General features: G+C 55.7%; 1 protein-coding gene and 1 pseudogene across 6 annotated transcripts; both read right to left on the minus strand.

Moving 5' to 3' along the window:
• Positions 1-25395, minus strand: BCAP31 (B cell receptor associated protein 31). Of its 6 annotated transcripts, none has more exons than XM_032619213.1 (8): positions 25258-25395; positions 24147-24275; positions 22585-22685; positions 18104-18251; positions 3410-3545; positions 2413-2533; positions 1525-1625; positions 1-358 (listed from the first exon to the last, which is right to left on the minus strand). In XM_032619213.1, the coding sequence occupies exons 2-8, from the start codon at positions 24236-24238 to the stop codon at positions 320-322; spliced, it is 738 nt and encodes a 245-aa protein (XP_032475104.1). In that variant the 5' UTR covers positions 24239-24275; positions 25258-25395; the 3' UTR covers positions 1-319. The 6 variants fall into 6 exon arrangements, with proteins under 6 accessions (XP_032475104.1, XP_032475109.1, XP_032475107.1 ...); XM_032619218.1 differs by having other exon boundaries at positions 18104-18207; positions 22646-22685; positions 24147-24280; positions 25258-25333; XM_032619216.1 differs by having other exon boundaries at positions 24147-24280; positions 25258-25333.
• On the minus strand, positions 19648-19746 carry LOC116748157 (annotated as a pseudogene).
• Positions 25396-25429: the final 34 nt, after the last annotated feature.

Raw genomic sequence — 25429 nt, forward strand, 5'->3', positions numbered from 1 at the left:
GACACAACACAACAACATTTATTTTGCCCCAAGAGAAATTCTACTCTTCCTGCTCCACCTGCCCTCCTGCAGGACCAGAGAAAAGGGGCCTTGGAGCCCCGAGCATCAATGCGCAACACGAAGGGGCTTAACCCAGCGGGAAGCAAGACCTGCCGCAGCCTTACTCATCCTGGGTGGGAACTGAGTTCCCTACAGAATGCTGGGAGAGCGTGGAACTGCAAGCGGCATGAGGGAACGGAAGCGGAAGGGAGCGAGCCGAAGTACCGAGGGAGGCCGGGCTCTCGGGAAGCAGCCAGCCATGGGCGGGGAGCAGGGGCCCTCACTCCTCCTTCTTGTCCGTGGGGCCATCTACCTCCGCCTGCAAAGGGGACAGAAATTGCAAAGCAGTGGGTTGGCAGGCATACTCCTCCCCTTCGCCTTCCAGCCCCTCCACCCCAGAGGCCCAGTGGGGTGCCCCTTTCTGAAGATGCCAGGCGGTCAGATGAGCAAGGGACCCCCCCACCAGCAGCACCTCACAGTCGGCCAGAGTGGGAGTGGCCCCACTCCACGAGGGCTGTAACCCTAACTCCAGCCAGGCGGGGGCGTGGGGCGAGGGGGCGAGGGGAGACAAGTCTCTGCTGTCGCTCTTTTCTCAGAGCCCCAACCCCACAGCACCACCTTCTCCTGGGCCTCACTCACACCCATCCTCGTGCCCACGGCTGCCTCCGAACTTGAGCCCCTTCCAAGTCCCAGTTCAGGCTCTTCCCAACTCTGCACACCTTCCACAGGTCCTGCCAGTGAGCCCGCCCTGCACTGAAGCTGTTGGTCCCCCTTTGGGGGCTGGGCCCTCCTTCTCCACCTTCCACGGTGCCCAAACTCAGGACGCCAAGCACTGAATCAAACCATCAGAACTTAGGGGTGTTTTCCTAGCCCTTATGCCCAATTTCCAGGCCACCTGAGCTTCCAGACGCAGGTAGTCTGGGGACTCAGACCGGGCCTGCGGGCGGAGGTGGTGGCAATGACTCGGACCTACTGGGTGGGAGCTGGCTGTGATGTCCCCAGCTCTCGGCCTCACATCACCCCGCAGCCCCTACAGAGGGAAGGCCAGCAGCCAGCAGTGGAATTTCCCCTGCACGTCTCTGGCCGGTACTTGATGGGGCCCTTCAGTAAACCACACCATGGACCAGGGGTACGTGTAAGGGAAGGAGCTCTTCTCAAGGGCACTGATGCTGGGCACGAGGCTGGGCAGGCCCACAATGCAGAGGGCTGACCCGACTGCCAAGGCGACCTTAGTAAGTGGCTGCCATCTGCCAGGCCACACCCCTCCTGCTCCAGAAGGGGTTCCGGCTGTTGGGCCCATGCTGGCCCCAGACTCAGCAGCAACAAAGGAAAAAAGGGGGACTGGGAGAGAAAGCAGCCAGCTTGCTGCTGAGGCCTCTCGAAGGGGACACGTTGGCCCTGAGGCTAAGGGAGTGGGAGGCCTGCTCTGCACCTGCGCAGGGTGTGGGGGGCTTGGTTCCAACAGAGCAAGCTGAGCGTGCTGACCTGCAACTTCGCGTGCTCCTCCAACAGGCGGTCGTACTCCTTGGTCAGGCCCTCAGACTGCTTCCGCATGGCCAGAGCCTCATTTTCAGCTTTCTCCAGTTCTGGGGATGATGCAAGTGGTGAAGGAAGGAAAATTAAAAGATGAGGATTAGGGAGAAAAACACCATTTGCTGTAGACAGCAGATGCAGCCGCCCCAAATCTGTCCCCAGTGAGGGTGTCTGGGAGACCACTCCTCTCAAGAAAGCTCCTCTGCCAGCTGCCTCGAAAGCCTCCAAAAGTGGGGAAGGGCTGGCCAACAAAGCTGGGACAAGTAGGAGAACACCGAGGATCGCCCCCCAACCCCTTTAATGGAGGGGTTGCATGGCTCAGCAGGGGTGACCGCAGGGAGGCTGACAGCATGGGGCAAACATCTTGGAAAGGTTGGGGGTAAGAGCAGGAGGCAGGGAGCAGAACCCCAGCCTCAAAGCTGAGAACGAGAGGTGTGTCGAGAGAGGCCTTCAGGAAGGGAGCAGATGGGAACATCTCAAGCAGCTCTGATGCAGCCTTTCCTTCCCCACCCACCAGGCCCCTGGTGACAAGGCACACAGCGCCACTCCCCATGCCTGGTGCTGGATGAGATGCTCCGGAGTTAGCCCATGGGCCTCTGGGGTTCCTGGGCCCTCCTCGGTTGGACCCTGAGTGCACTGCTAAACCACTAAGCCCCACCGGCTGGGGCCAAGCCCGGCTGCGTTTGGGCTGGACGAGCAGGGAGCCATTCGTTTGTTTTCACGCAGCTCCTGAGCCTGCGTGTGAGCTTGTTATTAATACTTCGGCAAGAGAGGTGTGGCAGCCACCGGCAGAGGCTCCCGAGCTCTGGGGGCCGCGGGCAACCCGACGACAGTGCTCACTTTGCTTGTTGACAGCCAGCTCGTCCTTCAGCCTCTGCAGATCAGCCTTCAGGCTCCTGTTCTCTTCCTCCACCTTCACTTCAGCGTCCCTGCCATCCAACTTGACTCCACCAGCAGCTTCCTAGGAACAGTGCCAAGGGCCTGGGTTACTCAGGAGGGAGGAGGGAGGAGGGAGGGAGGGAAGGAGTCCAGCTCCGTCCTCCCCACTGAGCTGTGATTCCTCAAGCTGCCCTGGGCACTTGCCCCTTCGGAAATGTCAGCACAGAACTGGGCCACTGCTTGTTCCCAGCCACCAGGCGAAGCCCAGGCCAGCAGGGCCACCTGCTACAGCTCCCAAGCCACACGCCCTGCCTGCCCTGGCCCCCAGCCCTGCCTCCTTTCTCGGCAGCTCCTCCAAGTTGACCGGTCCATCCAACGACTCCATTTGCTGTCATCTGGAGATTGCTGCCAGTGACCCCCAACTGACCAATGCCATCGCTTCCTCTCCCCAAGCTCCACAGCTCACTCCAGCCGAGGAGCCCCCAACTCACCCCTGCCCATCCAACTCTATCCTGCCTACGAATCCAAGTCCATCCGTCTCCTTCCCAGCTTGGCTCACACCTCACCTCCTCTGACAAGCCTTCTAGGACTGCCCCGCCTCGTCCCCAGATGATAGCAATCCTCAGGGGACCAACACTGGTCCTATGCTATCTTGTGTTCTTCTGTGCTAACTTGCCCAATGTGCACAGCACAGGGCTCGGCTCCTTAGGGAGTCAGTTTATCAGGGAAGAGTCTGGCCTGGATGCACAGCGGGTAGAGGCAAGAGAGCAGCAAGGGCGCCCCCCTTCCCATCGCGTCCCCCAGACCCCTCCAGTACCCACCCCCTTCGTCCCTCCACCCAACTCCTCCACTTTTCAGACAACAGCAGTGTTGCACGTTTCCCAGCCTGATAGGCTAACGGCAGCTGCTGTGGCCCATGAAGAATGTCACGTGGGGGGGTCGGGAAGGCCAAACTCACCTTCTTTAGCTGGTCATTCTCTTCCATGTACTTCTTGGCCGCTTCACTAGCGCTCTCTGCCTGCTTTTTAAAGGCTTCATTGGAGGCCAGCAGCGTGGCCTGCTGGGAGATAAGAGTCACCAGGCGTCTAAGCAAGCTGTAATTGTTTACAAAAAGAAGGGAGAAGTGAGCAAAAGAAAGAGGGAAAGATGGCTAGCATGAACTTCTTTCGTTTGCTCCCACCCCACACCTGCCTGCAGCCTAGACCTGTCCTTCTGGATTGCCAGGAAGGCAAAGCAAAACACACCGGCAACGTGAGGGGAAAGATGGAGCCAGGAGCTGTCCTCTGCCACCAGAAAGATTACTAGTGCCCCCAAAAGGCCGCTCACAGCCCTGGGGCTCTCCTCCAGCCCAGAAGGCACAGGAAGCAGGAGCCTGATAGGACACAAGGGGCCACGCCTAGATACAGCCTAAAGGCCTAGAACCCGGCACTTTACAGGGCAGGGCCTTGACGTGTCAAAGCAGCCATGCTGCCACCTTCCTCGCTGCAAGGCTGGGCTCGCCTTGATAAACAAGGGCAGCCCAGGACTTCCCTGGTGGTCCAGTGGTTAAGACTCCGTGCTTCCAATGCAGGGGGCGTGGATTTGATCCCTGGTTGGGGAACTAAGATCCCACATGCCATGCAGCAAAACAAACAAACACACCATACAAGAGCGGCCAGTGCTGCGGGGGCTTCCAAAGGGCCGGCCGAATCCTCCAGCCCACCTTGTGAGACAGTTGCTACTACTGCCCCCGCTTCACAGAGGGGATATGGAGGCTCAGCATGCTGAAGCAATCGGTCAAGAGCCAGAAACGAATGTGGCTGGAATCCGCACTCCTGCCTGTCTGACCCCAAGGCCTGAGCTGCCAACCACTACATGTTCTCGATTTCCAGGGAACCACCAGCTGGGCCAAATGAGAGAGATGGAAAAAACCCTTCTCTCCTCACCCCCTTCCCAAATGCAGTCTACAGGCAGCTGCCAGACCACACCTGTTAGAAAACATCACCACCTTGAGGTTTCCCCAGGCAAGGGGGACAGAAAATGAAAAATCAGGGCCCAGGCACACATCTCAGGTTCAGGCCAGCCACGAGAGGCAAGCACATGGCAGCTGAGCACACGCTGCTCCATTTCCCGACAGCCACCCTGCCCTGAGATGTTAGCTGGCAGAAGAGAGGATGGGAGGACTCAGAGTGGGGGGCAGGGGGGGCACTTCCCCACATGCCTGGGACGGGCCTGGCCAGCCACTGCCCCGAGGAGGGTGCAGGATAGGCAGGCCCCGGGGACGAGGGGAGGACTCAGCCTGTCCAGGGTGTTTCCACAACCAAGTGCTCGCTCAGAGGAGACAAAGCAGCTGAAGCCGCCTGCTCCGAGCCGTCTTCTCTGGCCTTTGCAGGGCTCTCGTGGACACCTGCTGCTCATGAGGCCCGAGGGGACGAGGGGACTAGGGAGGGATGGGAGAGCAAACAAGGCGCCCAGCTCTCCCTGGCCAGGCCCTGGCAGAGCCTCAGCTGGGAATGAGCCCTGATGGGGAGCGGCTCGCAGGGGCTGTGAGGCACCCATCACGCTTCCTGGTTTAGGGAGCGGCTCCAGGGGCCCCTGTCAGGACCGGGAGAGCCAGGCTACTGGTTCCTGGCAGGAAGGGAGAGTTTCCAGTGACATGTGCTCTCTAAAATTAGCGACCAAGACCTCGTGGCCCAGGGCTCAGGTTTCCCTGTCTCAGCCGCAACTGCCCACCAGCCTGCCCCCCACCGGGCTGAAGCCCTGGAGGTGGAGGGGGCTCCCGAGTGCCCCAGGAGCCAGAGAGAAGCAACGTGCCTGAGTCACACAGGCAGAGTGGCAGTCACTGGGGGAGCCCAGAAAGAAAGGCAAGTCTGACTAAGCCCCAAGCTCGCAAGCACAGGGCGCTCAGGCAGCTCTGAGCAGATCCTGACGACGTGGAGGAGGCTGCTCCTCCCAGCCGGAGACTGGGTTGGCGGGGAGGGCACATGTGCCACCTGGCAGACCCAGCCAGCAAAGATGGAGCAGGCAAGCCCAAAGGTGACGCTCCCCCTTCGCCTGCCCCCCACCCGCCCCGACGAGGCTGGGCAGGCGGCTGACATGGGGCAGGACTCCAGCAGCACTATGAGCCACCACAGCTGTCGCCCCGGTTACCCAGGGAGGCGAGGCCCAGGATGGTGGTGGCAGCGAGGACCACAGCAGTACAGCAGGGGCCGGGCTCTTCTCGGTGCCATCCCAGCCCATCCCCACTTATGGAGAACCAGGGTTGCCAACAAGAGCCCGGGCAAACACGCAGTACCCAGCGCCAAGAGCTGTCCAGGGGGCCTCCTGCCACCTCAACCCGCTCAGCCCCCTGCCCGCCCTCAGGGTCTCCCCCTCAGTGCAGGGCAAGAGCGTCTAGGGTAGATGCCCCTCCCCGACCACGTGTCTTTCACACCATCCATCCCCTTCCTCTCCCTTCCTGTTAGACCTGTTCCTCCAACCCAGCCCCAGACGATTCTGGGTAATTCCTCCCTCCAGGAACCTCGCCCCTCAAGGCTCTGCCTCCCACCAGCCCAAGCCCCTCCTCTCTTCCTCCATTCCTCAACCAACACCAACCTATATCCTGCCCTGGCCATGCCACCAGCATGATCACCGGTGCCCTAACCGCCCAATCCAAGGAGCACCCTGGAGTCCTTGGGGCACTCGCTCTGTAGCACTTGTCACAGCTGACGGGTCAGGTCACCCCCTTGGAACTCTCCCCTACCCTTGCCTCAAGCAACCCTCACCGCCCACCAATCCCACCCCCGACAGGGGTTTATCTCAGCCAGATCCTGACACCCAGCTGCCGACTCACCGGTGGCTCCTGCGTGTCCCCGAGACACGCCTGACTCAGCCCATCCATGACAGGCCAACTGCTCCTGCACCGCGCTATGGTGGACACCGTCACTGAGCTACCCAAGTTCTTGGGCCTGCACGCCACCTTGGGCCCCAGTCATCCCTGTGGCCTCACTGCTTCTTTCCTGGGTGACTTTAATAGCTCCTAAGTGGCCTCCTCCCTACCCTCCACCATACAGCTTTGTAATCCATGCCCCCAAGGAAAGCCAGTGAGCTTTCTCCAAGACAATCTGATCATGTCACTCCTCTGCTTCCATCCCTCTGACGCACGCCCACTGTTCTGGCTGGCACACAGCCCTCTGCGAGCTGGCTCTTGTCCCCTCACCACCCGCATGGCCCTCTGCTCTACTAACACCAAACCACTGGCTGCTCTCGAACACGCCAGTCCTCACTTGCCTCATCTCCTGTCACTCACTGCACATCAGCCCACCAGTCTGCAGGGGTGTCTCCCCTTCTCTTTGAGAACTCTCGCTGATGACTCAAGACCCAGCTCCAGGGGACTTCCCTGGTGGCGCAGTGGTTAAGAATCCGCCTGCCAATGCAGGGGACACGGGTTCGAGCCCTGGTCCAGGAAGAGCCCACATGCCGTGGAGCAACTGAGCCTGTGCGCCACAACTACTGAGCCTGTGCTCTAGAGCCCACGAGCCACAACTACTGAGCCCGCGTGCTACAACTACTGAAGCCCACGAGCCTAGAGCCTGTGCTCCACAACAAGAGAAGCCACCGCAATGAGAAGCCCGCGCACCATAACAAAGAGGAGTGCCCGCTCACCGCAACTAGAGAAAGCCCACCTACAACAACGAAGACCCAACGCAGCCAAAAATAAATTAAAAATAAGTAAAATTTAAAAATAAAAAAGGGAACATTTAAAAAAAATCCGCCTGCCAGTGCAGGGGACGTGGGTTCGATCCCTGGTGCGGGAAGATCCCACATGCCGCGGAGCAACGAAGCCCGTGCGCCACAACTACTGAAGCCCGCAAGCCACAACTACTAAAGCCCACAAGACACAACTACTGAAACCCGTGAGCCACAACTACTGAAGCCCACGAGCCACAACTACTGAAGCCCATGCGCCTAGGGCCCGTGCTCCGCGACAAGAGAAGCCACCGCAATGAGAAGCCCGTGCACCGCAACGAGTAGCCCCCCGCTCGCCACAACTAGAGAAAAACCCATGTGCAGCAACGATAGACCCAATGCAGCCAAAATAAATAAAGACCTAGCTCCATTACCACTCTCCCCTCAAAGCCTCTCCTGAACCTCCCAGGTCCCCCTTCCACATCTTCCCGCACCAGCCCCTGTGCCCCCTCATCTGGTTGCACGGTTCTTCCTCTCTTCTCCTCCCAATCATCTCCCCGCATCACACTGTCACTTGCTCCTCAACTGGCTGCCCAGCCACAAATGCCTTCAGACCAGGGAATGCACCTTCAACCTCTACACGCCCCCCCCACCTGGTCCACTGGGAAGGGACCCTGCAGATGACTTCCCCCCGTCCCCCATGTGTGTGATGCCACACCTCAGGCCAGGACAGAATGTGAGTCTGGGGCCCTGGCTCTCCCCACACTCAGCCTTCCCTCGGCCCAGCCGCACAGAGGGGGACACAGGCAGACACGGGCGGGGCTTGCCAGTCAGTTGAGCAACAGGGTGACGAGAAACAGCAGCAGGAAGGCGCCATGTCAGACCCGTGTTGATGAGCCAGCCAGGCTTGTGACTGCAGCAGTAGCTGAATAGGCACTTGGGAAAACACTCATCACCAAAGCTGGGGGCAAAGCCCAGTGCCCCGGCCCAAGTCCAAAGGGTGCCCCTGCAGGGCCCCCGGCTAAGCCAAGAGCAGCATTCCCTAGCACGGCCGACCGGGCCTGCCCAGGAGCTGGCCTTCTAGAACTTCTTAGTGCCCCTCACACATTAGGCCCCTGCTCTTGTGCCTGTCCCCAATTCACCCAAGATCCAGCTGCAACACTCCCCGAGAGCCTCCACCCTCTCCCAGACACATCAATGTGCCCTCTTTGTGTCTGTCCCCTCAGTGTTCTGAGTCTCCACCGAGACCCAGGACAGAGCAGGGCATACAGTGGAAGGTGCTGAGCTTCAGAATCTCCAAATCTCAACAGCCCAGAGATGTCAGACTAGAGAGAAGGCTGACGGACAGCTGTCCCCACTCCTGCTGGCCATCCTCCACCGTGCTCGGCTTCACTGTCCAAGTACTGTTATGCAGGTAACTATTTCTAGCCATTTCTGGACAACAGGTGAGAAGCCACAAGCCAAAGGGATTTCCCAAAGGTTCAGGGCTGATAGAGGGGCCACGGTCTGGGTTAAATGCACCCAGCGACTGGGAGAGAAGTCAGTGCACGAACCGTAAGAGAATCCAGATGTGCCCTTGGCAGACAAACGTCATCCCCAAATACCTGAATTCAACTGGGCTTTCTCGGTAAGACGTTTCTGGACGCTGAGTGGGGCTTTCATGCTTTTATAAAAGGTTGAGTAAACAAGGATCTGCAGGAGAAACAGAGCCAACCATATCAAGCTATGGAGACGTGGTTTCACATGTGCTTTACACCGATCCTGTCTCCCTCCTGTGGGCGAACAGGGGGAGGCAGACTTGGACTTTACAGGAAGTGGGACAAGAGCAAGGAGGAGGGTCCTCCCAAGTCCCAAAAGGAATATTCTATGCTTGTGGCCCCCCCTTGCCAATCCTGCCCACTAGCATTTACCAGGCATCTCCCAGGTGCCACGCCCTCGGGTCACTCAGCCCTCAGGGCCCCGCAGCGAGATAGGTGGGCAGGCAACTCCCCTCACCCTGCTGCCCTGGGGAAGCGGGAAGCTGGTATCACAGCGCCACCTGTTGACTCTCCAGGCTGACTACAGCTCTGCCTCTGGCGCCGCTCCACAGGGTGGCAGGTGGACTCCGGGTGAACTCGGCCCAGCTCGCCAGCAAAAAAACACTGAGGAGGCGGCGGCGCGGCGGCGCGGCGGCGTGGGGAGGTGGCCACCGTGGCGAGGAGCCAAAAGCCAGGTGCTGCCCCAGCAAAAACTTCGGACAAAGCAGACCAGTAATAACAGGGTGGAAGCCGCCCCAGGAAACTCTCACCCTACAGAGTCTGGAGTCATGAAAATAAGGAGGCAGCAGAATGGGAAGAAGGAGAGTTTACTCAGAAAGATCCAGGGAAAATCTTTCAAGGGCTGCCCCCATCCATCTCAGGAGTACATCTCAGCACACACGCTCGGCCTTCCTCTTAGCCCTTGAGTTCGGACAAAATGGGAGGGGGCCAGGGTCGAGGAAAGGCCAAGGCCCTGCAGCAACTCCAGCTTAAGCCCAGGTGGTGCCTATCTACCCTGGGGACAGCAAGGCCAGCTAGAGGGAGAGGGAGCGGGGGCGGGGGGCCCTCTAGAGCTGAAGAGAACCAGCAAACAGGAGCGAGCCTGTCACGTTGCCTTCTTGAAACCAGCGAGCAGAGGGATTCTGTATAAACTGGGGGACAGAGAGCAACCAAAAGAGGCCAGACAACCTAGACAGATGTTCCAGGGCTAAAATATGCTGGTGGCCCCCTGGCTACTTCGAGGGAATGGGAAAGAGGGAGCTGTCGACCCCCAGATGTGCCCCACGTGGTACTCCAGTCTAAAGGCAACAAGGCAGTGTCTCCAGCAGGCGATGGCGATGTGCTGTGGAAAAAGCCCAGGAAATAGGCCTGGCCTGGGCTGGGGAACCAACAAAGCAAAGAACGAGAGGTGGCATTGGCTATGCGGTCCAATACAGAGGCCACCAGAGGTCCTTTCAGTTCAAATAAATTAAAATTACATTAAATGAAAAATCCAGCTCCTCAGTCACACCAGCCCCATTTGTTCACAGCGAGAGTGTCTCCAGCCTGCAGGCAATTGGTCACATGGCGCTGGGCTGGAGGAGCCAATCGCCCTTCCCATCTCCAGCCCTGCTCTCCGCTCACCCTACCCTCTGCCTTCAGAGAAAGGGGCCCTCCTGGAACATCAGGCTTCCGATGACCTTGGAATCAGGAAGACTGAACCCCTGTAGTTTGGCACCCTGCCCCCAAAGAGGTCATTCACCATTTGCCTTTAGAGTATGAAGAGAATTCTTCGGCCAAAATCCAGTAGCTGAGCAAACAATCCATATTTTAAAAGAAGCCAACGCGTGTCAGATGGTCTTCCACGGCCTCTTCGTAGCAACTCCCCCCGCATTAACATGGTCCCCCCTTTAACAGAGCCCCCTCCTGGGCCCAGCACCCACAGGACACCAGCACACTAGTAGCTGGGGTGAGTTTGGCTGGGGGAGGGGGGGGGACTAGAAATCAACGGACTTATCAAAAAGGCTCTTACCCAGTGCTGAGCTGTGAAGCACTACCGTATTTGTAGTCTTAGAAAATGATGGCAGGGCTTCCCTGGTGGCGCAGTGGTTAAGAATCCGCCTGCCAATGCAGGGGACACGGGTTCGAGCCCTGGTCGGGGAAGATCCCACAGGCCACAGAGCAACGAAGCCCGTGCGCCACAACTACTGAGCCTGCGCTCTAGAACCCGCGAGCCACAACTACTGAAGCCTGCGCGCCTAGAGCCCGTGCTCCACAACAAGAGAAGCCACCGCAATGAGAAGCCCGCGCACCGCAACGAAGAGTAGCCCCCGCTCGCCGTAACTAGAGAAAGCCCGCGCACTGCAACCATGACCCAATGCAGCCAAAAATAAATACATTAATTAATTTTAAAAAAAAAGAAAGAAAATGATGGCAGCTGATGGATGGATCTTCGGATCAAGAGGAAACAAAGGTCAAAAATCCCTTTACCTGGCCTTCTAAGGTCAGTCCTCCACTTAAATCACTTTATCTTTGGGTAGGCCCCAAGCATCAGATTTTGAAAACCCCTTAGGTTCCCTTATCTAGACACAGATTTAAACAAACAGTAAAAAAGCATAAACAAAACCTGCAAAGTAATCTGGGAAACGTGAGCAATCACTACTGAGTTGGTTACTAAGGAGTTACTGTAAGGTTCTTGTAATAAGCAAGATGCTAGTATGCTTATGGTCTTTTAATAAAGTCCCTCTCTTTTCAAAGCGATAATCCAAAATATTATTTTGCCTGTAAACATAATATTTGGGATTGGTTTCAAAATAATCCAGAGAATAATGGGGAAGGGGGCAATCAAATGAGACTGGCCAGGGAGACACTCATGTTGAAGCTGAGTGACACCACAGAGGGTTGGCTCTTCTATGCTGCCTCCAGTGCTGAGAACCGGATGCCCAGGGCCCTGAGGATTCCTTGGCTTGGCTGCCTCCAACCCTTATTTGGCCTCTCCCTGGGGCAGCCCTCCCCCCGGGGCAGCCCTCCCCCCCGGGGCAGCCCTCCCCCCACCCTCTGCTCTGGCTGCAGTACCCGTCCTCTCTGTCCTTCTGTCCCACTCTGCTCTCCCACCCCCACTCTCCCCACCCTGTGCCCAGCCTGGAATGTAAGACCCCTGAAGGCCAACACCAGCTTTCTCTTCAACTCCCTACCTAGGCCCAGCACAGCCTACCACACGAGTGGGAAAAATCCCACGAAACTCTCTCACTACTTGGGGTGATACCGGTAACAACTACCATTTATTAAGCACTCCCCACGTGCCAGGCATGATGCTGAGAACATAACCCAAGTCACCTCCACCCTCACACCAAGTGCTCGAAAGAGGCATCCTCAACCCCTGCGCAACAGGTAAGGAAAAAGGCTCCGGAGAGTTAAGTGACTTACCCGAGATCACACAGCTAGACAGCAACAGACCCAGAATCCAAACCCAGCCAGTTCCAAAGTCCACTCTCACTATGCCCATCTGTCTCTCAGGACCACCATGGGCTGTTATACTCCCTTGGGCAAGGGAAGAAAGCGCCCCGTGGCCACTGCAGGCGGCAGAGCCCAGGCTGGACGTTCATCCCCGCCTGCTGGGCCCACGTGGCCTCCGTGGACACGCCATCAACACAAGCCCCAGCGGCCGCCTGGGCACCAACTATGTGCAGAGCTGAGCGCTGGCAGCAGGCAAGGCTGACCCAAAAGCAAAGAAAGCAGAGCAGAACGTCCCGCCCACCCCAGAGGGTCTGGATGGATTCCGCCCCACCAGCAGTTTAAAGGGCACGATCACCTTCCAGGAGACAACCCAGCCCCCAAGTCACTGGCGGTTAAGCAGAGGAACTTTGTAGCAAAGCACGGGCAGCTCCATCTGGACTGACTGTGGTGACACAACCCAGCCCCCGAGAGGGAGGCAGAAAACAAGAGCTAACTGTGGACCAAGTTCAGGTCACTACAGATCGAGGGGCCTCACGCACAACGGTGGACCTTCCTGGGTCTGGATGGCGACCACTACTTGGGTCCTGACCAGTAACATTTTAGCAAAGGCGGAGAAAACAGAGCACTGCTCTCAGAACATGCAAAACTCAGCCCAGCAAGAGCTGCTGTGCAGCCACACCTGTAGCTCAACAGGGATGCCGGCCAGAGGCGCTCCCAGAGCAGGGAAGTAGGCACTAAGGCAACGGATGGGCAAGAGCACGCGAGACAGAGCCCGCGCTGCCGAGTCCACGCTAAACGGTGCCCTGCGCCACACCCATCACAGACCAGAGGCCCGCTACGCAGTGCTGGGACCAACGGCATCCACATCCACATCCTCGGGGCACCCAGACACGTGTCTTCACGAGCACCGCCCCCACCCCCGGCGTTCCTGCTGCCAGAGCTCAGGAGACCTGAAGAGTTGGGCATCCAATCTAAAACACTCGACACAGCAGTTCGATGAGTTCAACCTGGACACGGGCCTGAAGCTGTCCCTGTGTGCCCAGGACACTCCATTCAGTCCCTAAGGTGAAGGTGGCACAGAGCCAACCAGACTAAAGGGGGTGAGCCCAGGTCCCCACGCTGCCCCTCACAGGCCGCTGGGGCCCTTGAAGGACAGCTCTGTAGGCCAGCCCACAGCAAAGCACGGGCCTTGCACGGCAGAATCAGGAGGGAAGGCCCAAATAAGCATGAAGAGGAGGTCTTGGCTAGACCAGCAGACAAGAGTTAGGGGGTTCCAGGCAGAGGCCACAGAAATACTCAGGGAAGGGGACCCACAAGGCTGGTTCACGACACGGGGCAGCCGAAGCAGAGACTGCAGAGGGCTGCAGGATGTAGGTTTCAAGCCTTGATGCCAAAGGTGCTCTGAAGGCACTGGAAGCAGGGGGTGGTGGAGTCGGTTTTACATGCCAGAAAGGTCACCTGGCTGGGGCAGGGGCAGGGTGGACAGGCTGGGAGACCAAAGCCGGCGGCAGGAAGCCTACTCGGGATGATGCAGCCCCACTGTGGCAGCACTTCCCCGGGTAGCGAGGAAGAGAGGCTCAGGAGGTGAGATCCCTGGCTGTGGAGTGGGGACAGAGTTTCAGTTTTGAAGATGAAGAGTTCTGGAGGCTGCCTGTACAACAGTGCGTACGGGCCCAACACTACTGAGCTGTACACTTAAAAATGGTTCAGATGGCCAGTTTGACGGTAATGCATTTTACTGCAATTTAAAAAAGGAAAACACAGGAGCAGGGGATCACATGGGACAAAAAAAAGAGGCAGAGCACCCCCAGGCTTCTGAGTAGAGACAGCTGTTCTCAGACTTTGGGGCCCAGCCCACAGAGAAAGGAGCGTGAGGACACGGGAAGGTAGCAAGCTGCCCCACGTCAGGGCGACCACGAAGCAGATGCAAGACAAAAGCCCAGACCCTGCCCCCCGCGCCTCCCCCAGCAGACTGTTGCAGGGAAGTACAGACTTGTTTAAGGACGTGATGCGTCCTTTAAGCCTGGGGCCCCCGTTTTCAATTATGAGGGCTGCTCAAGGCTCCCCCCAGGTGCTTTTTTTGTTGGCCGCCCTGCACAGCCTGTGGGATCTTAGTTCCCCAATCGGGATTGAACCCGGGCCCTCAGCAGCGAAAGCGCAGAGTCCTAACCACTGGGCAGCTAGGGAATTCTCCCCCAATGTGCTCTTGACCCCAGCCCCATGAGGAACCAGCGCCACCCCCAGCCTCTCTTCTGAGCATTGCTCTGTGCCTCTGTGGTCCCCTCACCCACTAACCTGCTGTCTCTCCCCCAGTCTTGCCTCTCCCTGCATCTGCTTTCATTCCCCTCCATCTCACTTCCAGGGAGCGGCCAGCACCTCCCTGTCGCCCATTCCTCGACCCCTCTGTGCAGTCATCCCCCTCCTCTCCCCCGGCTTCTTCGTTCCTTCCAGCAGGCCTCACCGGCTCCCTTCCTTCCACGCGGGTGGGTGTGCAGCCTTCCTCCGGGTTCTGCCACAGCTGCCACTCTGTGGGCGCCCACAGGAGAACCCACCACCACCTCAACCTCAGAGGCTTGGCATCCTCACTAGTTCCTCCCCTTTCTTCCACCAGCACCTCTGAAACCAGGTTCAGGCCACCAGCATGTCTCAGTTCGGTGACCTCTGACTTGGTCCCCCTGATTGCAGGCTCTCCTGCTCTACTCCACCCCAGGCGCCAAGTATGAACACCCAACTCTGACCATGGCGCAGCGCCACTGGAAAAACTCAGTGCTCTACCACACAGAGTTCGGGTACAAACTCTGAAACTGGCATTCAAAACCCTCCACCCTCTCTGGCCACTCCTGACCCATCCACCCTGATCCACGTGCTCTTTTCCAAACAGCCTACGGGGGTTCAGGGACTGAGTCAGTACCTGCAAGTGAGACCTGCACAAATACAGATGAGAAAGAGACAGACAGTAAGAGGGTCAGAGACACTTTGAAGAGTATCAGGCAGTCTAGCTGAGAGGCATGCGAAGTGACAATTGAGAGGGGTTTTCCCTGTTTACGATACCAGAAAAATGGGGAGATCGGCCTGATGTTCACCAGCGGGGAACTGGTAGACACCTAAGAATGCTGGCAACAGATGGGTTGTCCTAGAACAATGTTAATGACAAACTCAGTGGAAGACCCATGTTCCCACGTGGTAGTTACAGCTTGACCCTGTTTTGAAGAAGCACGTGGCTGCTGAGGTCCCATCACTTTACGTCTGAATTCTCAGCTCTGCTCATGACTAGTTCTGGGAACTGGGGTCTCTGAACCTCAGCTGTTTCTTCGCAGAGCTACTATAAAAATTAACGTGTGCTTGGCACACTGAACGCTTACCAAGTGGTAGCTGCTATTAGGCACAGAAAAGTCTAGAAAAATATTTAACAAACGTATGTGTCAACAGTGGTTATGACAGCATTTCACAGGATGTATTTTCTTATTTGTTTATTTAAAGCCTCAACTTCCTCCAAAGGTTTTATACTACCAGATTACTTAATAATCCTCAGATGTACAAATGGAGCTAAGAGATTAAAGTCGTTGGACTCCTAAAACTTAGACTAATAAGACTGATGTACAGATCGTGTACTTGATCCAGGCACCTTCCTACCAAAATCCAGGGGAAAAAAGCAGCCCGCTATCCAGTCTACAGTCTGAGGCAGGCTATACACCAATCATCTGGCACCAATTGCTCACTCCAATGCACACCAGCTGGCCTCTGAACAGAGGGTCGGAACTCGGCGTGAGCTGGGGCTGGCCACTTAGAACCTGTGCAACTCAGGCCGCTGCATCTCTCTTGGGCTGCCCTTTTCCATTTATAAAGGCCCACTGAATTATGAAGGATTATTAAAGTCCTTACTGACTTCAAGCAGAACCAGAACCCAAACAGCTCACACGCACACAGGCGAGGCCACCTGGCCATCCAGTCTTCAAGGTAAGCTTTTGGTTTTTTTCTTCCTTTTTTTCTTTTTGGCCATGCTGCGTGGCTTGTGGGAATCTTAGTTCCCTGACCAGGGATTGAACCCAGGCCCTCGGCAGTGGAAGCGCAGAGTCCTAACCACTGGACGGCCAGAGAATTCACACGTAATCTTTTTTCTTCTTGGATGGTTAATGTCATGCAAACAGAGAAGTTCCTCAAGGGCCACAGCCGCCATACAGGATCTGACCCCTACACTAGGGAGGAGTATATCATCTCAGAAAATTCTAGAAACAATTAAACAGCTCATTTGTGGGCAGCTGTTGAATCCACACTGATCCTTGGGGTCACGGTTTCCTTTTCTAAGAAGTCACACAAGACCAACCTCACATCCTTTTTTTGATCAGCTACTGGCCAGGAGGGACACGGGAGGGTATGGCAGACACAGCAAGCTAAGATGGACAGGCAACAGATGTATGGCTGCTGGAACAACCAGGCCCAAGAAGTTACTATGCCCGACATGTTTTAAAGGGAATTCGATGAAGCCTTCCTTACACGCCTGTCAAATGGAGAGGCCAGAGCAAAGCGAGGGAGGCAGCTGGCACGACAGAGCACAGAGTGGGGTTGTGAGGGAGCACGGGACCTGTGGGCCCAAATCTCACTCTCCTCTCTCAGTCTCTGCACGTCCCTTCAGAAACAGCCGAGGTATAAATGAGAACTGCTCTTCTTTGAATTCACCTGTTTGGGTTAGGAGACTGCCAACTACTCTGTACCCTGACGGTGGTGGTGGTGTTATCCTACTCTGCATTTGTCAAACACTCACAGAACCAGATGCCCGTTTGTGCTATACGTCAATTTTTTAAAGTCAACTGCAGGGATTAAGCTGGAACACCTCGCTTCACCGTGTCGCAGAGAGGACAGAGCTGAGCACACACTCACTCGTCTGGTACACCTGGCTACCCACTGTCCCCTGGCCTTGTCAGATAATACCTGCCCTGGAGATCTCCTTCTGGAAGAGATCACAAAAGCAGAGCAGTCAGGAGAGTCTCAGTCCACAAGATCATACTTCTTTTTTGGAGCTTCCTGAAACCCTAAAATTCTAAGCTACGTGTCCAACTCCTCCCAGCCTTCTCAGTTCCTGACTCTCAGAAGTTGGAAGACAGCAGCCTTGCAGATCACTCCTGTGATCAAATGTATCCTCCTGAAAAGCCCTTTCCAGCTCCACCACCCGGCACTTTCCAACTATGACCCAGAGAGGCCAGGCTCAGCTGAGCAACTGACTTTTTTTCTGAAAAACTGAAACCCAGTCATTCCAATGCCCAAGAATCCATACACTGACCCTACTTCTCAGTAACCTCACGGTAGGCTCTTCCCAATAACTCCGGAAGCCCTTGGCCCCCAGGCTCCAATAGGCCTCATGCTCCTGTGACAGACAGGTCTACATCGGGGAAGGCCCTGGGGACAGGGTCGGTCTCAGCCCCTTCGTGCCATTTCTGCCCACTCTTCTCAGGACAGGACCCCATACCCAAAAAGCCCCTGTTCAACTGGTCCCTTTTTTTTTTTTTTTTTGGCGGTACGCGGGCCTCTCACTATTGTGGCCTCTCCCGTTGCGGAGCACAGGCTCCGGACGCGCAGGCTCAGCGGCCATGGCTCACGGGCCCAGCCACTCCGCGGCATGTCGGATCCTCCCGGACCGGGGCACGAACCCGCGTCCCCTGCATCGGCAGGCGGACTCTCAACCACTGCGCCACCAGGGAAGCCCTCAACTGGTCCCTTTTAAGCTGGGCTCCAAAGAGCCTCTCCCAGAGGAGGGTAACGCTTGTCATTTACTTCACTCTGTGTACAGAAATCGAGCTGGTGATAAGACATTTGTCCTAAAAGAACGTGTTGCAGATTACGGCAGAGCCACAACGTGGTCTTCTGACCTTCTAGTCAGCCCTCTCCCATCCTCCATGCTGCCTCCGGAGGTCAGGAGAAAAATCAGAGGCCTCTGGGGAAACTGTGTGGTTCCCCTAACACAGAAAGGGCCTCCAGTTCAAGGCCACAGACTGAGGAGGCAAAGTCACGGGCTAGCCCACAGGTCCCTTCACAGTCCCTCAGCCCTCCCCACTCACAAGGACAGCAGCAAGGAAAAGCCAGCAATGTAGAGGTTCCTCTGGGCACGGAAAAGCTTCATGTGGAAGTGTTCCACAGCCCCGGGGTTGTTCTGGAGGTTCACCTTCTCCGTCACGTCGTCATACTTTCGGATCTCGCGAAGAGCATCTGTGGCAGAGCAGAGGAGATACGGGCGTTTAGCTCCCGCTCAGACTAGGCTGGCCTGTCCAGGTAAGACAGGCGGCATGAGCTGGGGCAGTCTCGCTTCCCTCGAATCTGTCTCCCCTGCTATCCCCCTTCTATACACACCTCGGGGGATGCCTTGTCAGAAGCGCTGCCCTTGGACCTACTCTCTCCTCCAGCTTTTCTCACGTCACCCCCCGACCCATTCTACCCAGGCCATGAGCCTGCTCTCCGTGTCAAGATGCTCACCGAATCTGAGACGTCGCCAGCAACAGAGGCAGCTCTCCTTTCCCATGGTGCCCCCAATGTTTGGTCCTGTTTATCTCAAACTGGGCTGGTCATGGGCCATCCAACTGATAAGCCGGGGTACTCCTGTTTATGGAAATGCCCGCTAGGGAGGCATGAGCTACCTAGGAGTCAAGACCTGAAGCATGCGTGCTAAAGATGCAAGGGTTTTCACTTCTAAGCTTTATAACCCATTTTATTATTTAAACTCTTTTATTCTGATTACAAAAGAAATTCACACTTATCAAAGGTTCAAACATAGCAGAAATGCAGAAGGAGTAAGAATCCCATAACATAATCACCTCCAGCAGGACCTGCTACATGTGGCCAGCTTAGCTAAAAAGCAGTCATTTTCAGTCCCATTACCTGATGTCATTCTCTTTGCAATACACACATCTGAAATTACCCCAATTACAGGTTTATCGTCCATCTCCCCCAAATTAGACTACAAACGCCATGAGAGCAGAAATCTTTTCTATTACACCCCTAGGGCCTAGCATAGTGCTAGGCACACAGGGGGCACACAAACACCTGCTGAATGGTGAACAGCCTCTGCTCTGGAGAGCTGCTGCTGGCCACACAGCGCTCTGGTTCACCCGTGTATTCACATCTATGTGTTTGTGGAATAGAAATGGAACCATCACACAGGGAGGGGGAAGGGGAAGCTGGGACGAAGTGAGAGAGTGGCATGGACGTATACACACTACCAAAAGTACAACAGCTAGTGGGAAGCAGCCGCATAGCACAGGGAGACCAGCTCAGTGCTTTGTGACCACCTAGGGGGCGGGATGGGGGGGTGTGATAGGGAGGGTGGGAGGGAGACGCAAGAGGGAGGGGATATGGGGATATATGTATACGTATAGCTGATTCACTTTGTTATACAGCAGAAACTAACACAACAATGTAAACCAATTATACTCCAATAAAGATGCTAAAAAAAATAAGAAAAAAAAAAAAGAAATGGAACCATCTCATACCTACCGCTTTTCTCCCTCAACCCTGAAATCTCTTTTTCCTTGAGGTACACTGATTTGTAACATTATGTAAGTTTCACGTGTACAACATTTCTACTTCTGTATACCCTACAATGTGCTAAAAAAACATGGAATGCTTCATGAATCTGTGTGCCATCCTTGTGCAGGGGGCATGTTAATCATCTCTTTCCAATTTTAGGATATGTGCTGCCAAAGTGAACATCTGAGACATCCTTTTAAGTCAGTACGTAAAGAGCTACCTAAAGAGGGCTCTTAATGGACCCCCATGGGAGAGGGTTAAGGTATCACTGTATGGCTATTGTCTGGTTCTTAATTTCTGGTTTGAGACTGCTTGTTTTTTAAGCTGATCTTACATTATAAAAATCTGTCCCCCTTTACTGGTGTTTTTGTGTTACATCTGTACCATGAAGCAAGCCCTCTTTCAACACTGTTGGCAGGGATATAAACCAGGACAACAATGTTTTTTTATGGACTGCGTGTTCCTGGCCCCAAAAATTCCTAAGTTGGCATCCTAACCCCCAACCAGATGGTATTAGGAAGACGGGCCCCTGGGAAGTGAGCACGAGGCCCTCGTGAATGGGATTAGTGCCCTTATAAAATAGACCCCAGAGAGCCCCTTTGTCCCTTCTTCCATGTGAGGACATGGCAAGAAGACAGCCACCTATGAACCAGGAAGAGAGCCCTCACCAGACACTGAATCTGCCAGCACCTTAATCTTGGACTTGCTGCCTCCAGAACTTTGAGAAATATATGTCTTTTGTTTAAGCCACTCGGTCTATGGTCTATCGCAGCCCAAACTAAGACATAAAATTTTAAATGTTCATGCCCTTGGGTTCATCCACTCCACCTCTATGAATTTACCTTACAGAAAGATTTGCATATATGTGCAATGATATGAGAATGCCTATAAAGAAGGAATTACAGTATAACCATATGATAAAATACTACCCAATCTTTAAGAAGAAGGAGACTGCTATAAGAAAAAAAGCCTAAGATACAGTAAGTGGAAAAAGCACAATCCAAAACGGTGTGTACTGTGATCTGAATCCAAGCCAAAACGGTATGTACTAGTTTAATAAAGACGGCAGCATAGAAAATGCCTGTGGAAACATACCATAAACTTTTAACAATACTTACCTGTGAGACATGGGATTATGGGGGACTTTACCTTTCTAGGTTGAATTTGTGAATTTTTAAAGATGTGTTATTTTGTGATTTAAACAAACAAAAACCATGTTTTCCTACACTGTCTTCTGCATCCAGAAACCCCAGCACCTCCAGGACCACCTCTGGCTGATGGCAGAGAGCAGACCGGGGATGGAGGCGTTGGGCCAAACTAGCCCAAGTCACGCAGCAGAGTGCTGCCCTCTATCTCAGGCCTCCAGCCCAGGGTAGTTGACCCTGGACCCTCATTAAGCCCACTCCCCCAGTGAGATGTGCCCTAGGCCCCTCCCAGTGATGGCTAGGGGCCAGCCAGGCCTGCAGCTTCTAGCTGGTTATGTTATGTCATCAGTATTTGCTACTAGCTAACAACTTATTTAGGTAGGCCTCTCTAGGTTATGCTTCTTACCCTTAGGATAGAAAGCAGCCTATCATCATAGCAGGACGTCTCTCTAGAACATCCAGGTAGTTCCCTGACCCCCAAAAAAGAAGAATGGCACCTTTGCCAACTACTGCCCTCTGCAAAGGGCCCCCCTGGCCCACTCTGCCATACTAGGAGAGTTCGTGGAGTCTGGTTTGCAGAGGGGCAAGGCCCCAAGTGAACACCCTCAGCACGGTCCCTCCCCACCCCAATTCTTGCCCCCAGCCCACACCCAAAAGCAAAAGCACACACACCCAATTCCAAAACCCTGCAGCCTGGCTTTTCCTGCTCACGGGAAGACATGCATAATCCCTACCTGTTCTGGACTCAGAGGCCGCTCAGGGAGAGAACCCTGATTGGAAAGAGCTGCCTCTCGGGGCTTTACCAAGTACTTCAAGAACAGTGAGGTCTGTGCGCAGCTGGCACCCACCCTCCACGGCTGGGAATGGATAGGCTGCACCTCACCTGTTCAGAGGCAGTCCTGCCTGAACCTATCCCATCAGGCCCCGAGACATCAGGAAGGAGACACGCCTAATGCTGCAGCTGGTGGGTGGAGCCCTGCACATTCCCCTGAACTATGGCCCCCTGGCCTCCCACCCCCTGCCACATTTCTGCTGGGGACTCAGGGAGACAGAAGTGCTCTGAGTCTAAGCAGGCATCGCACCTTGGAGACAGGACCACTGTCTATGGCAGAGGTGAGCCAATACTTCGGAGACCAAGCAGGGGGATGTACTGATCACTTACCGCAGCAAAAGGCACATTTAACAGACAGATGAGAGCTATACTGATTCCTCGGGTCTCTGAACAATCATGCCACCACCTGGCCTCAGGCCCCACCCCTGTTCATCTTTCAAGCCTCTGTTGGTGTGTACCTCAATGCACGGTTTATAGAACTTCAGAACTGGAAGGACTTCGAGGAACCTGAAGTCTGACCCAGATCCAGAGAGGTCTGGGATTTGCCCCCTAGATATGCTATCAGACCTCTTGCCCCCCGTATACTTCAGGACATGGCGGCTTCGTTCCCAGCTTGGCTCCCTATCTACTTGGTAGCTCAGTCCCCTATTCGAGGCCTGTTTCAGGCACTGAGGAAGAGAGTGACGCTGCTAAGTGCCCAAGGAGCAGCACTACTTGGACCAAGGTCAGCATGAGCCAGTTAGCTTCTCTTGGTTTCAGCTCTGGAAGGGCGTGAGGAGCTGCCTGAGACATGAGGTGGTCATCGCCGGGTACACAAAGGCCGCTGATCAAAGTGAGGGCCCTGCCAGCAGCCAGCATCGTCGTCTTTGTGCCTGAAAGGAGCCTCCTCCCCCAAGAGAAAGACAGGCGCCCTTCAGTGGTCTGTCTCTGAGAAGCCAAAGCTGTACACTGCTTACGGAACATGGCACGGGGCTTTGCAGCAGAGGCTACTTTGGTCAAAGGGTCTAGGTCAGGTAGCTGCCCTCAGCCACAGCTCACTCACCAATGAGCAGCAGCACAAGGATGACAACGAGAACCACAAAGAAGGTGTTGCCATAGGTCACTACCAAGTGCACGAGGCGGGACTTGAAAATCTTCTGCCATCTGTGAAGAAAACAAAAAGGCTAAGGCCTGAAGAGAAAGAACGCACGCCGGGGATCCAGGGCCCTGTGAACAGAAATACAGTTTTGCACTCGTCTCCAACGGCTGAATATCCCATACAGATTCAGCCTCAGCCACTTGCAATTCTCCAATTTATGACATCCATTCAAGAGTGTTAAAAAGAAAAAAAAGATACATGTCCGTGTATAGAAATTTTTAGAAAACCAGTCTTAGACACTGGTAGGCTCTGGGGAGGGAAATGGGAAACTTACTTTCCCCTCTGTAGTATCAAAATGCTTGCCACGTACACATTTCTTTAAACTGTTTTCCCCCGTGACCAATCGTGGTTCACCTAGACTCCCACCACCCTACATTACCATGAAGCAGACCCCAGACCTCTCTTCGTTTCCCTCCATGAATACTTCAGGATACAGCTCTATCAGAGAAGAGCCTTCCAAAATACTAATCACGATGCCATCACCAGACCTCAAAAATATCAACAAGAATCTCTCATCATCAGAACTCCAGAGCCAGAACTCCAAAGTCCAACTGAGACAATTATTTTTAGTTGGTTTGTTTGAATCCTGACAAGATTCTGATTCTGCATTTAGTTGGTAAGTATCTTAAGTCTCTCTTATTCTATAAGCTCCCTCTTCCCTTGCTCTTTTTTCCTTCCCAGTTTACTGTCTGCAGAAACCAAATTGTTTGTCCTACAAAGCTTCCCAGATTGCAGCTCCAAGGGGGCCTCTGTTCTGCGTTTCCTGTGAACTGTACGAGGTGACTCAGATCTCGCTTTTGTCAAGAATATTCCTTAAGCAATGTTGTATACTTTCTATCACATCACAACAGGGCCTACACTTTTTCATTAAAAAAGAGCTTTTAAAAAAATATCCATAAAAACACAGCCTTATCTGTAATGCCCCAATTTAAGTCCAAACGTGTTCATACAGTAAACGTAATTAAAATTAATTTCAAGTTAACTTTCTACAGGTCCTCTGTTCATTGAAAAGAAACATGGCTCCAGCCTTCATAGGCTGAGTAATGCTCATGAGGGCACTACGCAATGCCAGTGAGACTAGTTAAGAGGACAGAAGTCACCGAATCAACGGCAACATGACCCCGTGATGCAAGTTTTGCAGATCCCACAATGCCATCCCCTGAGCGCCAGGGCCCCCGGTGGGGGGGCGGCAGGAGGGCATCATTCCCAGAACCATAACTAGGTCTTCTCCCCTCTGGGACATTCTGAAGACCAGAAGGCAGGGCGCACAGGAAAGGAACTCGGCAAGATGTGACAGAGCAGAACTGTGGGGAAGGTTGGCGATAATCAACACAACCCTTGCCACCCCTACCCCAGACAGGTTCTACCTGTTTCCATCTGGCCTCAGTTCCAGGGCCCACCAACTCTGCAGGCATAAGCTGCGGAGCAACTCTCCCTGGCTCGCCTGCCCGCTCCACGGGCCATACCTTTTGGGAGAAATGAAGGGAATGCAGAGAAGCAGCACAGCGAAGACCTCTGCATAGAGGAAGGTGGCGACTGCAGTCCACTGCAGACTCATCGTGTTGCTAGCAGCTTTCCAACGGGGAGATGTGAGCCTGTTCTTGCGGGAGCACAGAAAAAACAGGAGTCGTGACAGCTGGGCGGCCCCCGCACCCGACCTCAGAGCCTTCCAAGGCCTGGCTGACGCGGGCTCGAGCCCCGGCAGTCTGGGCGCTAACACACCCAGAGCCGCCTTTTCGGACAATTCCTTCCCGGTGCAGTCCGGGAGGCTCCTCCCGCCTGCGGAACCGGGGCAGCGTCTGGAATCGGAAACCCGTGGAGCCCGGAGACCATCCTCGCAGCCCCGCGGGCCCGGGCCCGCCCCCCCGCCCCCCCCACGCCGAGGGGAGCGCTGCGCCAGACGCTCCCGCCCCCCACACCCCAGCCCCCGTCTCCGTAACGCCCTCGCGCTTCCTCCCGAGGCTGCTGCGCCCCCGTCCCCCGGGGAAGCCAAGGGGCCCTGGCGCCCGCGGCCCTCCCATCGGGGCCCACAGAGAACCGGCAGCCCCTCCCGGGGTAGGAGCGGGGCTCCAAGGTCTCCCGACCACTGCGTCCGCCTCCGAAGGGGCGGAAGGGCTCGGGGTACCTCAGAAAGCCCCGGAGAGCGACTCCTAGAGAACGGGAGTCGGGGCCAAGGGCAAACGCGGGTCTCGACCCTGCACCTCACGGCCCCATCCAGAGAAACTTCTAGAAGACCGTCTCCTCAAAAGCCGGAAGAGCCCCTCCCGGCCGCCCGGGTCGGCCACGGCGTCCACCCCGCTCCAGAGAAACCCCGACGTGGCCCCGACCCGGCACGCCCTCCCAAGCCCCACCCCGGCGGCTCCTCCGGATGGACTTGGCCATCGCCCCCCGCCCCCGGAGACGGCTCCACCCGCCGCCACTCCGACTTCCCTCTGCCCGGCCCTGGCCTCGCACTCCCAGCTCGGTACTGGCCCCGCGCCCCGGGCCTCGCCGCGCTGCCCGCCGTTCCCCCCCTCGTCGAGGAGCCGGGGCACCTCGGCGACCCCGGAACCCGGCCGGGAGCGCGGGCCCGCTCACCGAATTTCCCACAGTCAGCCGTCACGCCCCGTCGCCGCGGAACTCTCCCACCTCAACCTCGGCCCCGCCCCTTCCCCGCAGCCGGAACCGGAAGCACCCGCCGGGTCCCGCCCCGCCCCCAACCGCCGCGAGGCCCCGGAGGCCCCTCCCAAGGCGGTTTTCCGCCCCGCCC

The sequence above is a fragment of the Phocoena sinus genome, chromosome X, assembly GCF_008692025.1.
Source record: "Phocoena sinus isolate mPhoSin1 chromosome X, mPhoSin1.pri, whole genome shotgun sequence".
NCBI classification, from domain to species: domain Eukaryota; kingdom Metazoa; phylum Chordata; class Mammalia; order Artiodactyla; family Phocoenidae; genus Phocoena; species Phocoena sinus.

Coding starts and splice junctions, on each gene's coding strand:
- BCAP31 (XM_032619213.1), bottom strand. CDS start 24,238: ATGAGTCTGCAGTGGACTGCAGTCGCCACCTTCCTCTATGCAGAGGTC. Junction 22,686..24,146: donor CCCTTCATTTCTCCCAAAAG/GTATGGCCCGTG, acceptor TTTTCTTCACAG/ATGGCAGAAGATTTTCAAGT. Junction 359..1,524: donor AGGAGCACGCGAAGTTGCAG/GTCAGCACGCTC, acceptor TCCCCTTTGCAG/GCGGAGGTAGATGGCCCCAC.